The 14,776-nt window shown below is 42.0% G+C and overlaps 1 protein-coding gene across 1 annotated transcript; it reads right to left on the reverse strand.

Moving 5' to 3' along the window:
* Positions 1–7,962: 7,962 nt before the first annotated feature.
* LOC140014132 (uncharacterized) lies at positions 7,963–9,645 on the reverse strand. The gene is made up of 4 exons (XM_072064535.1): positions 9,124–9,645; positions 8,244–9,009; positions 8,047–8,152; positions 7,963–7,966 (listed from the first exon to the last, which is right to left on the reverse strand). The coding sequence occupies exons 1-4, from the start codon at positions 9,643–9,645 to the stop codon at positions 7,963–7,965; spliced, it is 1,398 nt and encodes a 465-aa protein (XP_071920636.1).
* Between the last annotated feature and the right edge of the window lie 5,131 nt (positions 9,646–14,776).

The following is a 14,776-nucleotide window of genomic DNA, read 5'->3' on the forward strand; positions in this document are numbered from 1 at the left end:
CCCCCTCCTAAGGCGAACCAAAGGGTCGGCGGAGCACTTGCCCAACTCTCGCCAGGACTACGGATCAATATTTCATAAACCTTACCAAACGGTCCAAGGAACTTTGGGAAAACGAATCATTGAAAAGCGCAAAGGACCGCGGCCAAGTCAAAATCCGACCAAATTTTTTTTCTTCCTCGTTCAAGGTTCACTCGATTTCCCTAATGGATGCAAGAAAGTTCACATAACCATAGAAACGTACAATCTCATACGCTTGAAACCCTTGATTAAACACTTATATACATATATACATCCGAGTCTTTAACAAGTTAACTTGAAATACAAGCCATAGTAACTATACGTAAACAAAATTACAATTAGGGTTTTGGTTATGGAGAAGCATAATCAAAAGAATGTCTACAACAGCTCGACTCTTTCTTCAAAAAATCATAGCTCTCAAAATATTGAACCCTATATGGAAAACAAAGATAACGGGGTGAGCTTACGCTCACTGAGTTACCACAAGTATAAGTAGTCAAGAACCATGGCATTTGACTTTCAAGGAATATATACACAACATATAAGGAAATGAACAAACACCTCAAATAGAAAGGATACAGATGGCTCTCAGGAGCCAAAATTTCCATTGCAACACTTGATCCCAACTCGTTGACGCTCCGTCAACGTTCGAAGAAACAAACATGACCGCAGACCCCACTTGACACCAAATTCCGTCCACCGAACATACCTATTGTCAGGCTCGAGCACCACACACAGAACAGAGGTGGTAATACTCAAGTATACCTAGAATCCAGAGTCTCCAATACCCAAAGATTTCCCAGAAATAGACTACCATGGCTCGTTATCTAATAGACCAGGCCTTTACCGGCTCGACTCGAGTAACTAGCCACAGGATTTGAACTTAGAGGTCACAGAAGGGTCGTTAGATACAAGCCTCCAAACGATGTCAGTACAGACTCAGATACAGATAATAGATTCAAATTCACATAGTAAACGATCACATAGGCAGGAGATCGAGTGTGATAAAGTACACCCTCGTCTCATTCAAAATAAACAGAGTTCATAGTCATTCAAGTCACAGATTTCAAGTACAAATAAATCAGTTAAGCAACAAATAAGGGGAGTGGTACACTCACCAGTTCAAGCAAAGATAACTTCAAAAGTTTTCTCCCAAAGGATGGCTTTAATCGCCATCATGTCCTAACAACAACCAAGGTAAAACAATTATGGTTCCCCAAACCCAGGAACGGAATGCACAGATGAGGCTCGACTACAAGTCGTGTGCCTAGTCAACTTAACTACTAGGGCAAAGAAGTAACAATATGGCGTTGGAGTAAAAAGGTAGCAGTTGGTCTTAAAAACATTAACAACCCTAAAGCTTTCGCTCAAGTCGCGAGTACATTCAACTAGCCCACGAGTGAAAATTTGGGCAACACGCCCTTTGTATTTACCTATTTTTCAGTCATTTATGGCTTCATTATATTTCTCAATTCAGCCCCAAAATCACACATAAATAATCTTACCAAAATAGCCTTTCACTAGGCTCAATTGCATTCAATTACAAAACAATGCTAGCAATGCGACCGGAACTATTGTTCAAGACAAATAACAAAATAACAGGTTTGACATCTTTTGGCATTTCGGTCATAGCTGAAGACACGCATATTGGATTAGGGACCACATTATACCGTTTTGAAGCTAAGACAAGGAACTACATTTCTTATGAAGACATAAACATCCAATTCATGCATTTTCAATATCAAAATAGGACATTTCAGAGGAAAACAGAAAACTGTCCGGAAAACAGTACATTTTGAAGTCAAGGGTATTTTTATCATTTCACATGCTACAGTTCCCTTATTGATCTGAAATTTTGAAGACCATTATTTAACACCATTTCCTACAACTTTCATGTTTTAATCTAAGCCTGATTCGACCTCTAACATGCACGAATTAAACAGGTCAGAATAGAACAACTTAGTTTCAAATTTCTGGAATTTGGACTTTTACTCTAGAAATTCATATCTAACAAGTACTCTATCATCAAAACCATCAATGATATGAACGGCACAAACCATGTGATACAACCCGTACAAAAAGGCTTGGATCTAGAAGGTAGAGACTCACATTAAAGACGACGAACGCAGCGGATCACCTAAACTCGTTGATCACGTGGTCAACGAACCTCGGTATTTGTAGAAGACGCCACAATCTAGCGCGGTCCTAAATTGATAAGTCGATTGAATACCCAAGATATAGATCTAAGATATTCAAGGTGCTTCAATGAAGCTCTTGAGAGAACTCTCAATTGTAATTTTATTAATCGTCAAAAACTGAATGTAAACAACGACTTAAGGCTATTTGTAGCCGTACGTAACAGCTCAGCGTAGGGACTACAAAGGTGGCCCACATGGCCTAGCCTATGGCCAAAGACTAACAACTACTAAGGTCCAACCCATAGGCGTGTTGGATCTCTTTATTACATTCTACTAACTAATAATGGACCATGGGCCCGTGCCCGAATCTTGGGTAGCTAATCCTCTTGAATGGCCACGAGTAAGATGACATATCTAGCTTCGTTGAGGCCCTCAATAGCATTTGGCTCTCCACTGGACGCTCGGGCTGCACGAACCAATATTTGTAGTACTTCATTCAATCTCTTCGCGCGGGCTCATGTCATGGGCCCCAATGGCACCTTCACTTGCTCCACTTGGATAGTCCTCTCGACCTCCTCATCATTCCCCTCCTCTTGCGAAAGATTTGTCCTCAAATCGACCTCATCCTCTGTAAGATAGTGATTTAGGTCAGCAACATTAAAGATAGCCGAGACATGATACTCACCTGGGAGATCGAGCTTGTAGGCATTGTCATTGATGCGTGCCACAACTTGGAATGGTCCATCTCCACGAGGTAGCAACTTGTTGCGACGCTGGACAGGGAAACACTCTTTGCGCAAGTGTAACCAGACCCAGTTACCTGGTTCAAATATTACGTGACGCCGATCCTTGTTGGCATGCTTGAGGTACTGCTGGGTGCGTGCATCAATGTTGGCTCTCACCTGCTGGTGTAAATCCTGGACAAACTCAGCCTTTTTCTTGCCATCAAAGTTAGTACGCTCAGACAATGGCAAAGGTATCAAATCCAAGGAAGTCAAAGGGTTAAAACCGTAAACAATTTCAAATGGTGAAAACTGAGTAGCACTGTGAACTGTACGGTTATAAGCAAACTCAACATGTGGTAGATACTCCTCCCAAGTTTTGAGGTTCTTTTTAATGATGGCCCTAAGTAATGTAGACAATGTACGATTAACGACCTCTGTTTGGCCATTGGTCTGGGGGTGACTGGATGTAGAAAATAGCAACTTAGTTCCCAACTTCCCCCACAAGGTCTTCCAGAAGTAAGAGAGAAACTTCACATCTCTATCAGACACAATGGTCCTAGGTACACCATGCAAACGGACAACTTCCTTAAAGAAGAGATCAGCTATGTGAGTAGCATCGTCGGTCTTATGACATGGGATAAAATGGGCCATTTTAGAAAATCGGTCAACAATGACAAAAATACTATCATGACCTCTTTTACTCCTAGGGAGACCAAACACAAAATCCATCGAAATGTCAACCCAAGGTTCTGAAGGGATAGGGAGAGGTGTATACAAACCAAAGGGTTGGAGCTTGGACTTGGCACGGTGACAGGTGATACAGCGTGACACCACTCGCTCCACGTCCCGTCTCATGCGTGGCCAATAGAAGTGTTCCTGTAACGCACTCAAAGTTTTGGTGACACCAAAGTGTCCCATCAAACCACCTCCGTGAGCCTCACGGGTTAGTAACTCATGAATAGAACATGATGGGATGCATAATTTGTCATGACAATACAGAAATCCATCATGGATGAAGAACTTTCCCTGACCCGACTTAACACAAGATGCATAGATAGCAGAAAAATCTGAGTAAGTATCATAAAGGTCCTTGATAAGATCAAATCCAAGAAGTTTAGCATCAAGTAAAGCAGTCAAGGCATACCTCCTGGACAGTGCATCGGCAATGACATTGGTCTTGCCAGCTTTGTATTTGATCACATAGGGGAAGGACTCCACAAAATTGACCCACCAGATGTGTCTCTTGTTCAACTTTTGTTGAGACTTGAGGTGCTTTAATGCCTCGTGGTCAATGTGGATGACAAATTCCTTGGGCCTCAGATAGTGCTGCCATGTCTCCAGTGCACGAATCAAAGCATAGAGCTCCTTGTCATAGGTGGAGTAGTTCAAGGCGGCACCATTTAACTTCTCGCTAAAGTACGCTATCGGTCTTCCCTCTTGGATCAGCACGGCTCCAATTCCTACACCAGAAGCATCACACTCAACCTCAAAAGCTTTATCAAAACTAGGTAAGGACAATACGAGTGCGTGTGTGAGCTTGTGTTTAAGGAGTTGGAACGCCTCCTCCTGAGCTTCCCCCCATTCGAACTTCACATCCTTCTTGATAATGGCAGTAAGAGGGGCAGTTATAGTGCTGAAATCCTTCACGAACCGGCGATAGAAGCTCGCAAGGCCATGGAAACTCCGAACTTCACTCATGGTCTTGGGTACGGGCCACTCATTGATGGCTTGGACTTTGCTCTCGTCCACTCTAATGCCACTTGTGACAGCCCCACTTTCCCCTAAGGCGAACCAAAGGGGTGAGCGGACTGCCTGCCCAGCTCTCGCCAGGACTAACGATGCAGACCAGAACTATCTATAGTGATCCGGAACTTACAAACGAGCGTAAACAAGTCAAAATGGTAAAACAACCCAAAATAAAAAATGAAATCCGGAGTCGGCCATGAATAGTAACCGACCCGTCAGAACCCAACCGAAATAGCTAACAAACATTCACATCTGAACCTTAGCGTTTACAAATCAAAATGACATACAAAAGTTTTCAAAAGTTAATATATACACATGGTTTGCCAAATTAAAAGAGAAAACGCCCCCAAAAGTACACTTAGGGTTTTAATACATGAGCTATACAAAAGATATGTTCAACTAGCTCAATTTGGCAGCCATTTGTCAAATCCAGACCAAAAGGGGTTATTTTCCTGTAAGGAAAACAAAAGGAGCAGAAAGGGGTGAGCTTGCGCTCAATGAGGTACCAAACATATAGCAGAAAAATCATGGCATTTCACATTTTACAAAATCAGATACACATGCTAGATGTAAAGCAAAGGAACCAAGGATTCAAATCAGAAGGATACGGGTGGCTCTCAGGAGCCAAATTTCCAGCGCCGTACTTGATCCAAATCGGTTGACTCTCCGTCAACGTATATAGAACCAATGCGTCCGTAGACCCCTCTTTACACCGAATTCCGTCCACCAAACACCCCTTTACCGGGCCCGCTCACCGTAACCGAACAGAAATGGTAATACTCGAGTATACCTGGAATCAAGGGTCTCAATACCCAAAATCCCCGAACAGACTACCGTGGTTCGTTATCTAATCGTCCAGGCCCTTGCCGGCCCGACTCGAATAACTTAGCCACAGGATTGAGCTCATAGGTCATAGAAATCCGAACAGATGCAGACACAGATAACAGATTCAGATAGGCACTCAAAATTGGCATATGGACAGACAAGAGAACGAGTGTGATAAAGTACACCCTCGTCTCCAACAATTAAACAGATTGCAGAGCAAAAATCAAGTTAAACAGCAATGGAGGGGAGTGGTACACTCACCGGCTCAACTTCAAAAGTTTTCACTTCAGATTGGCCTTAATCGCCAAGAAACCCTAAAATAATCAAAATAAACCAATTGAAGGTTTTACTTCCAGAATCGAGTAAACAGAATGCACATGTGAGGCTCGACTACTAGTCGTATGCCTCGCCAAATAATTACTAATGCAAGGGTGCAAAACATGATTTTCTTGGAAACGAAAAGGTAGCATGAAGACCTAGGCGCAAACAACCCAAAAGCCTTTCATTCTACCAAAAGGCAAACCCAACTTAAAGGAACCAAACGGCCTAGAAAATCGGGCAGCACTTCCCCTAAATTTCTTACTTTTCCAGCCATTAAGGCTTCATTCTATCCTCAAATCAGTCCCAACATCTCACACAAAATTCATCTCATTTCCCAAAAGCCGTTCACTAGGCTCAAAGTGGTACAAGTACAAAAGTTAACTAGGAAACAACCGAAATGAAAGCAAGCCCTAAAAGAGACTCGATAACGAGTCATAAACCAATGCCAACCACAACCCCAATAAGGTTTCATATGCATATATAAGCATCATAGGTAACCAGAAATTAAGAAATGGCTTTAACTTAGGCCTTAACAAAAAAACGTATTTGACCTCATAATGCGGTAATGACATCACTTTCACTACGGTTATCGGATGGGGGTGCAAGACCCACCGTTTCGAAGCTATGAAACAGGGCTACAACAATGCAGAAGGTCACTCAATCCAGTTCCTGGCCCAACTAGGTCAAAAATGCCAAACACTAAACCAGAATCACCAAAACAGGTTTGCAAAACACAAAAAACTGTAATCGGTATATCTCAGTCCATACAAGTCCAAATGCCAAAATTCCAAAGGCATAAGTTAGCTAAGACATCCAGCTATATTTCATCAGAAGACACCAACTTCAAAATCCAAACCAATTCCAGTCAAAAGGGCCAATTACTATCGCAGTTTTCGCATTCTGATCAAAACAGAACAGCTACAGTAAAAACGGCATAACTCATTCTACACTCATCCAAATGACCTGAAATTTTACAGGTACCTCAAACACATCAATACCTACAACTTTCATGTTTTGAGCAAAGTCTAATTCAGCCTCTAACCCAGTGATCAAAAACCGGACAGAATTGGGATTTTATGAACCCTAACTTTCCATTTTTCACACCAAATCCAAAATTGATTGCATTTAACCACAATTCACACTTACTAGAGTCATTTCCAACCATTACAATTCATCATACAAGCCCCCAACATCAAGATCATATTAAACCAGAAAAATTCCCAATAAAATAAAAACTTCACCAAAACAAGCCAAATCAAGAGATAAATCACATATTCCAACACTCAAGCCACTTCTAAGCATAATATATCCATCATTAGGTGTAGTAGGGTGTTCAAGCATAACTTACCAAGAAACAAGAGATGTAGAGAGGTGTTGGACACTTAGCTCTTCAAACAAACTTCATTACAACCCTTACTAGCACTAGAAGATAGGATTTTATGGAGTAGAAACTAGTTTAAGTAATTTTCTTGGAAGATTTGAGCTATATGGAGGCTAGAATTTGGAAGAGTTTTCCTTCTTTTGAGCTTCAAGGTGGCCGGCCAAGAGGGAAGGGAGAAGAGTGAATTTTTTTGTAATTTTTGAGATATTTAACTCAAGTGGTAAAAGTCAAAAAAATTGTCAAAAGGTGAATAGTGTTTCTTAAGTCACAACCAACCATATTGTGACACTTGTCACACTCATTAATGCATTCTTATCTTTCTTTTTCCCTCTCACATCAATCACTTCACACATTCTACTTATCTCTTAACACCCGATAAATTTCACACAGTATCCGAAACTTAACCTTATTGGCCGAATTTTTCCGAACTTTTAACACTAGTGGGTCCCACGTCCACTATTTACTCTTAATTTTCTAAAATTTCTCCAATGCTAGGAAAATCATCTTAAAACTATAATTGCTCATAAAATCCACTAAGAAAATATTTCTAAGCCAGAAAATGCAGAAAACATGCAATTAAGGGGAAATAAACCCTAGGAAAATAATTAGGGTTTTACGGGTTCTCACACCTTGTGCACTAACCTTATAACCAAGGAAAATAAGCTCATTAGTGCAGAAAGTACATTTGCCAAGGTTGGCAAATAACCTCTCCCGACGCAAAACCTCAAGGACAGCTCGTACATGTGCTACATGTTCCTCAGGACTCTTGTTGTAGATCAGAATGTCATCAAAATAAATAACAACAAATTTACCTAAGAAAGGACGAAGCACATGATTCATAAGACGCATAAATGTACTAGGAGCGTTAGTCAAACCAAACGGCATAACTAACCATTCATACAGACCATACTTAGTCTTGAAGGCCGTCTTCCACTCGTCCCCTTCCTTCATTCGAATTTGATGGTAGCCACTCTTAAGATTGATCTTGGTGAATATGACTGCACCATACAATTCGTCAAACAAATCATCTAAACGAGGTATAGGGTGACGATACTTAACTATGATAGCATTGACGGCGACAATCCATACACATCCTCCAAGTTCCCTCTTTCTTTGGAACGAGGATGACGGGAACTGCACATGGGCTCATGCTCTCTTGAGCCCAACCTTTCTCTAAGAGTTCATCCATTTGATTCTGGATCTCCTTAGTCTCTTCAGAACCCATCTTGTAGGCCGGCCGGTTTGGCAAGGATGCTCCAGGGACGAAGTCTATCTGGTGCTCGATCCCTCTGAGTGGGGGTAGCCCACTCGGAATCTCGTCTGTAAAAACGTTCTCAAATTCCTGCAACAATGAAGAGATTTCAGGAGGTAAGTCAGTGAGTGCCTCATGAGAGAGTAGAATCACTTCCTTGCAGTATAAGACATAAACAATTTGCTTGGATAAAAGTAACTTGCGAACTTCCATGTTCTTTGCAAGCAAGGTTGGACGCTTGTCCAGTGTCCCAGAAGTACTAGGTGTAGATGTCCTCGCGGCTGGTGCTTTAATGATTGCTTTAGAGTCATTGGATTTCTTGGCCAACTCTCGCTCATGCTCCTGTTGCAACCGCAGTTGGTCTTCATGCACCTGCTGAGGTGTGAGAGGGACTAGCGTCATCTTCTTGTTGTGGTGCAAGAAGGAGTATTTGTTGGTAAAGCCATCATGCATAGTCTTCTTGTCATATTGCCACGGCCGTCCCAACAAAATGTGAGAAGCTTGCATTGGGACGACGTCGCAAAGGATCTCGTCCTCATACTTCCCAATCCGAAAAGGCACTACCACTTGCTTGGTGACCTTGATATCGCCACTCTCATTGAGCTATTGCAAGCGGTATGGGCTAGGGTGCCTTAATGTGGGCAAGGAAAGATGATCCACCATGAGAGTGCTTGCCACATTTGTACAACTACCCACGTCGATGATGAGGCTACATACCCTATCCTTGACATGACATCTTATGTAGAAGATGTTATCACGTTGGGCCTCATCCACCTTCTTGATTTGGGTTGCAAGAGCCCGACGGGCTACTAGAGCAACACCCACTTGCTCAGTAGTGGCCTCAACCTCCACCTCGGAATCTTCACCTTCATCGATCAATGGAGGCATCTCGGCAAATTCATCCTCATCGTCAGATACGACATCTCCGCTCGGTAGGACAATCATGGTACGCCTATTAGGACATTGAGAAGCAATGTGCCCAAATCCTTGGCATTTGAAGCATTTGTCGCGGCTTCGTGGCTTGGAAGAGTCGAATGAAGGCCTTGGAGTTGCCTTTGGGGCTGGCTTAGGTGTCTCGGTCTTAGGAGTAAACTTGGACGCCCCTGGACTAGGCCGTTCCCGCTCGAAGGTCGGATTGCCCCTCCACACAGGCGTGGCCAAGAAGCTAGGGTTACGAGGGTTACCCCTCCTCTTAAGCCTTCTCTCGATCTTGGATGCCTTGTCAATCAACTCAGGCATGTCCACGTAGTTTTACAACTCCACTAATTCGGCGATTTTAGGTCTCAAGCCATTAAGGAATCTCGCCATAGTTGCCTCTCTATCCTCCACAATATCTGCTCGGAGCATGGTGATCTCCATCTCCTTGTAGTAGTCCTCCACACTACGGCTTCCTTGAACTAATGTCTGGAGCCTCTGATATAGATCACGGTAGTAGTGGCTGGGTACGAACAGTTTCCTCATGGTGGTTCGTAGCTCCTCCCATGTGCTAATTTTCCGTTCTCTATTGCGGCGCCTGCTAGTGCGCTCCTGCTCCCACCAGCCAATAGCGTAATCGGTGAATTCGAGGGTTGCCAGTTTGACTTTTTGTTCATCTGTGTAGTCCTGGCACTCAAACGCCATCTCGATTCGCTGCTCCCATTCAAGGTAAGCCTCTGGATTAGACTTGCCTTGGAATGAGGGATCTTGATTTTGACCCCCTTGAGTCCATCATCGGTTTTCCGGTAGTCCTGCTTGGGTCGACGGATGAAGTCATCTTCCTCGCTATTAGAAGCTAGCTCCTCGCGAGGTGGCACATCCCGACGGCTGGCGTTGGTCCGTGCTTGCGAGAGCTCTAAGCGGTCCATTCTTTGGTGTAGGGATTCCATGGACTCCCGAAGCATGCGTTGGACTTCACTTAGCAATGCCTGGTTGTTTGACTTGGGGTCAAACTTGGAGGCCTCACTCCCACCGGACATGATGTAGTAGACTTGCAAAGAGTTAGTAGCAAAGCAGATATAGAAATAGATATCGCACTCACTCCCTCACGTGTATGCACTCAACCCTCGTGTATGGCCCTCAAATAGCACTCGACTAAGCTCACCAAAGCTCTCAAAAGCTCTTGATAGCTTACCCTGAAGAAATTAGAAATCCTCCCAGGTAAACAATTCAACTTCCAATGCCTGGAGCACATAAATGTGGCAATCCTTAATGGAATAGAAATGAGTGACTCGAGGAATAATTTAAAGACACGACTCAAAGGAAAGGAAACACGGACGACTAAGACACAACCTAAAAAGAACAGAAGGAAAAAAAAAAGAAAAAAAATACTACTTTTTTCACTTTTTTTTTTGAGAAACCGCAGGCTGCCTTGCTTGTTAATAGGTTCGAATGGCAACTAAGGGAAGGAACAAGGTGGCGGGTAACTCCCTGTAATGTAGGATAATGGCCGAAAGAAAAGGGAAAGGAAAAAGGATAAGGGAACTCCTAAAATGTAGGAGTAAGTAAAGGCTGCAATATAGAAGAAAATGTGGCTAAAATGTAGGAAAAGAATCCCTAAAAATCAGGCACAAGGTGGCGGTGTTGGCAAGTGTAATGTGAGTAGTTAAAGAAAAACCCTAAAAACTAGGTAAGAGGGGCGGCTACACAGTAGGAAAAAGGGGAGAAAATTTAGGCAATTGATTTTCTTTTTTTTTTTGGAAACTTTCAAGATTAGGAAACCTCAAGGTTAGGAAACCAATGTGGTTTTGGACACCCAATCAAAGGTCACGGTTGCCCTAGGTTATTGATATCCCAAGGCCATGACTTTTACCCACAAGACAACAATCAAGGGCTGCCAAATCTGATCTCAAGCAATTGACACTTCGGCTCCCTCAACACGAACAACGATCAATGGAAAAACAAAGTGATTTGACTAACCCTTCTCAGGCTCCCCCCCCAACGGGTTGCCCAAGATTTTCCCACAAGATTCACTCCAAAACCAAGGAAACCTTTCACCACAGCAAAGGAATACAAGAAACTTTTTAAACGAAGAGTGAAACAAGTTCCCACGACTCAAAGTGTTCAAGAATTCCAAGAAGTAGTGGACCAAAACTTTTAAATTTGTTTGTTATGCTTTGTAGTTTTCGGCTCCACTATGTAACCTCAAAGTAATGGCAATAAAATCTGGAATTTCTTTGTTTTGGGCGCACCAATTTTGTTTGCTGGATATGTATTTTTTTTTTGGCTTGGCCGCACAACACTTTGCTTGCTGTTTTTTTTTCGATAACAACTAAGCAAAATAATAGGCGGCTGGGGTTGTCTCCTTTTGGAACTTGGCTGGCCGTACTTAATTGTGCTTGGCCGACAAAGGAAACAATTCAGTTGTGATGCACGACAAAAACAATCCAATCAGTTTTCATGCACTTGCGGTTTCCAAGCTCACGGATTGCAAGGTAACAAAACTGGACAGACCACAATGGAGACAAAGGAAAACAACCCAGTTTTCTTGCACGCCAACGGAAGCCACTCAGATTTCATTTAACTACCAATTTGTGTTATGGCCGACCAAGAAAGGCAACAAAACCAATCAGATTCAGCTAAGGGATTCGGCTCTTGACTCGGCCAAGGGAAATCCAAACAGGCCACGCACTTGCCAATTTTCTCCTCACACCAGGGGTTGTCTCCCAAAACACAAGACCTATGGTTTAGCTTCCCAACTACGGTTTACATCCCCCCAAACAGTCCACAAATCACGAGTTGCAAGGAAACAAAGTCTGGACAGCAAGGATAGGTACAGCAGGCGCTACTTCCTCTTTTTTTTTTTTACTCAAAGCTCTAAACCCTAATGACTCTCACGGACACACCACAAGTTGTGGCAGCCGCACACAACTGAAGACAAACCAACGAGGGATGCAAAACAGAATATTTCAATGCAAAACAAAAGGACACGATTGCAGACTGACTTGGACAGATTTGGGGTGCTTTGGACAGAATTTTTGACTCTCAAACACGACAACAACTTCAGGCTTATGCGGACAGATTGAAGTCAACAACAGGCAGAATTAAGCACGACACAAATAATGGAGCAACAAAAAAAAACAGAAATTCTGACTCCAAACAAGACAAAACAACGACGACAAAGCTTGGACAGATTTTTTTTTTGTGTGACTCCAACAAGACAGCAAACGACACCAAAAGAACAAAAACGACACAAAGGAAAAAAAAGGGATATACGTGATACCTTCAACTAGCTCTGATGCCAGCTGATACGAACGGCACCAACCATGTGATGCAACTCACGTTGAAGATGACGAACGCAGCGGATCACCTAAACCCATTGATCACGTGGTCAACGAACCTCGATATTTGTAGAAGATGCCACAATCTAGCGCGGTCCTAGATTGATAAGTCGATTGAATACCCAAGATATAGATCTAAGATATTCAAGGTGCTTCAATGAAGCTCTTGAGAGAACTCTCAATTGTAATTTTATTAATCGTCAAAAACTGAATGTAAACAACGACTTAAGACTATTTGTAGCCGTACGTTACAGCTCAGCGTAGGGACTACAAAGGTGGCCCACATGGCCTAGCCTATGGCCAAAGACTAACAACTACTAAGGTCCAACCCATAGGCGTGTTGGATCTCTTTATTACATTCCACTAACTGATAATGGACCATGGGCCCGTGCCCGAATCTTGGGTAGCTAATCCTCTTGAATGGCCGCGAGTAAGATGACATATCTAGCTTCGTTGAGGCCCTTAATAGCCTTTGGCTCTCCACTGGACGCTCGGGCTGCACGAACCAATATTTGTAGTGCTTCATTCAATCTCTTCGCGCGGGCTCGTGTCATGGGCTCCAATGGCACCTTCACTTGCTCCACTTGGATAGTCCTCTCGACCTCCTCATCAATCAATTACTAGCTCAATAAAATCAATTAATAGGTAGATAACCATGATCAAGGCTGAAAATGTAACCCTAGCTAATCATTCGACCATATTTGCACAACTCACTAATTAACCGTCATAACCCAAGATTAAGAGTTTCTATCCAAACTTTAGCAAGATTAAGAAGAGAAAAAGGATAGGCAGCCATAATACCTCACCAAGGATGCTTGTAAGAGAAAACCACAACCTTTCCTTCCAAAGCCTTAGCGCACAAAGCTTCCTAAGTTTCCAAGTGAGAGTTTAATCGGTTTAGTTTTTGGATTTTCACTCAAACAAGATGAATGCAAGGTGAAGTTGCTAGCTTTCCTTCCTCTCTTTTCTCTCTTCACTCATGGCTGAAATGTGTAGTAATGAAGGCTGAAATGAATCTCCAAGAAAGATAAGAAGGTAGGAATTGATTTGGGTCAAAGTTGGACAAATGTCACACTTTGATTGGAAGTCAAAATTTTCTTTTCTCTTGTTTTTTTAGTGCAAAATTTTGGCTGCATTGAGAAGATATTTAGGGCTGATTTTGTTTAATTAATAACAAGGAGATTAAGCTAATAAAGTAGTGGTCAAGTGATGTATTCAATCGGTAGCGAGCGGTACACGTCGGATCAAACCGATTTTCTTTAAATCGCGTGTACTAGGATTTTAACCTATAATTCACTGACTCATTATTATCACTTCTAATCACACACTTTTTCTTATTTAAAACTCACTCTTAACCACCAAATTTAGTACACATACCTCCACAATTAATCACACCACCAAAATACGTAAAAATCCTAATTTATCCGAACTATAAAACTAAGGGTAAAACTCTTAAATCTCTTATTCATTACAACTATTGAGGGAGTAAACAAGTAGTAAAACTATCATAAAGTAATTGAGTCAAAATAAAAGAGAATTTTAGTCAAATTTTTGTGTTTAGTAGAAGTAAGAAAGTCTTGGTCAAAAGCCACCATCCATTGGTTTCGCAACAAATGGCGCAGTAGGGTTTATTCTCATCCTTTTGGCTACCAATGATTAATTTACCTAGCTAAACTCTAATAATCCCTGAGCACCTTGTAAAAATAATATTCCTTAATACAACGTCACCTAGTCATCCAAATTTTATCGCACTAACGGGTCCCATGTCCAATATACACTACTAATGTCACATAGACGAACTTGTACCGGAAAAATGTCTTAACAACTTAATTCCCTTATAAAAAAATCTCTCAAAAATTAATATAACAAACAAAGATATAGAAATTGTATGCAAGAAAATAAAATAATGGCTAAAAAATAAAGAAATTTTCGGGTTGTCACAAAAAGTAGGAGGCTCGCTGTGGTTATATTGAACTAAGGTTGCAAATGATCCAAACCCTTAACATAAAAGTTTAGGGTTTGATTAGTCACGGTCTCAATGCAAATTCAAGTTGTACGAGTTCAAATTAAGCTCAACAATGGCTAAGATTTGGCCCAATTATTGGTTTCAGCCC

This window comes from Coffea arabica, chromosome 9c (genome assembly GCF_036785885.1).
Source record: "Coffea arabica cultivar ET-39 chromosome 9c, Coffea Arabica ET-39 HiFi, whole genome shotgun sequence".
In the NCBI taxonomy this organism is placed as follows: Eukaryota; Viridiplantae; Streptophyta; class Magnoliopsida; order Gentianales; family Rubiaceae; genus Coffea; species Coffea arabica.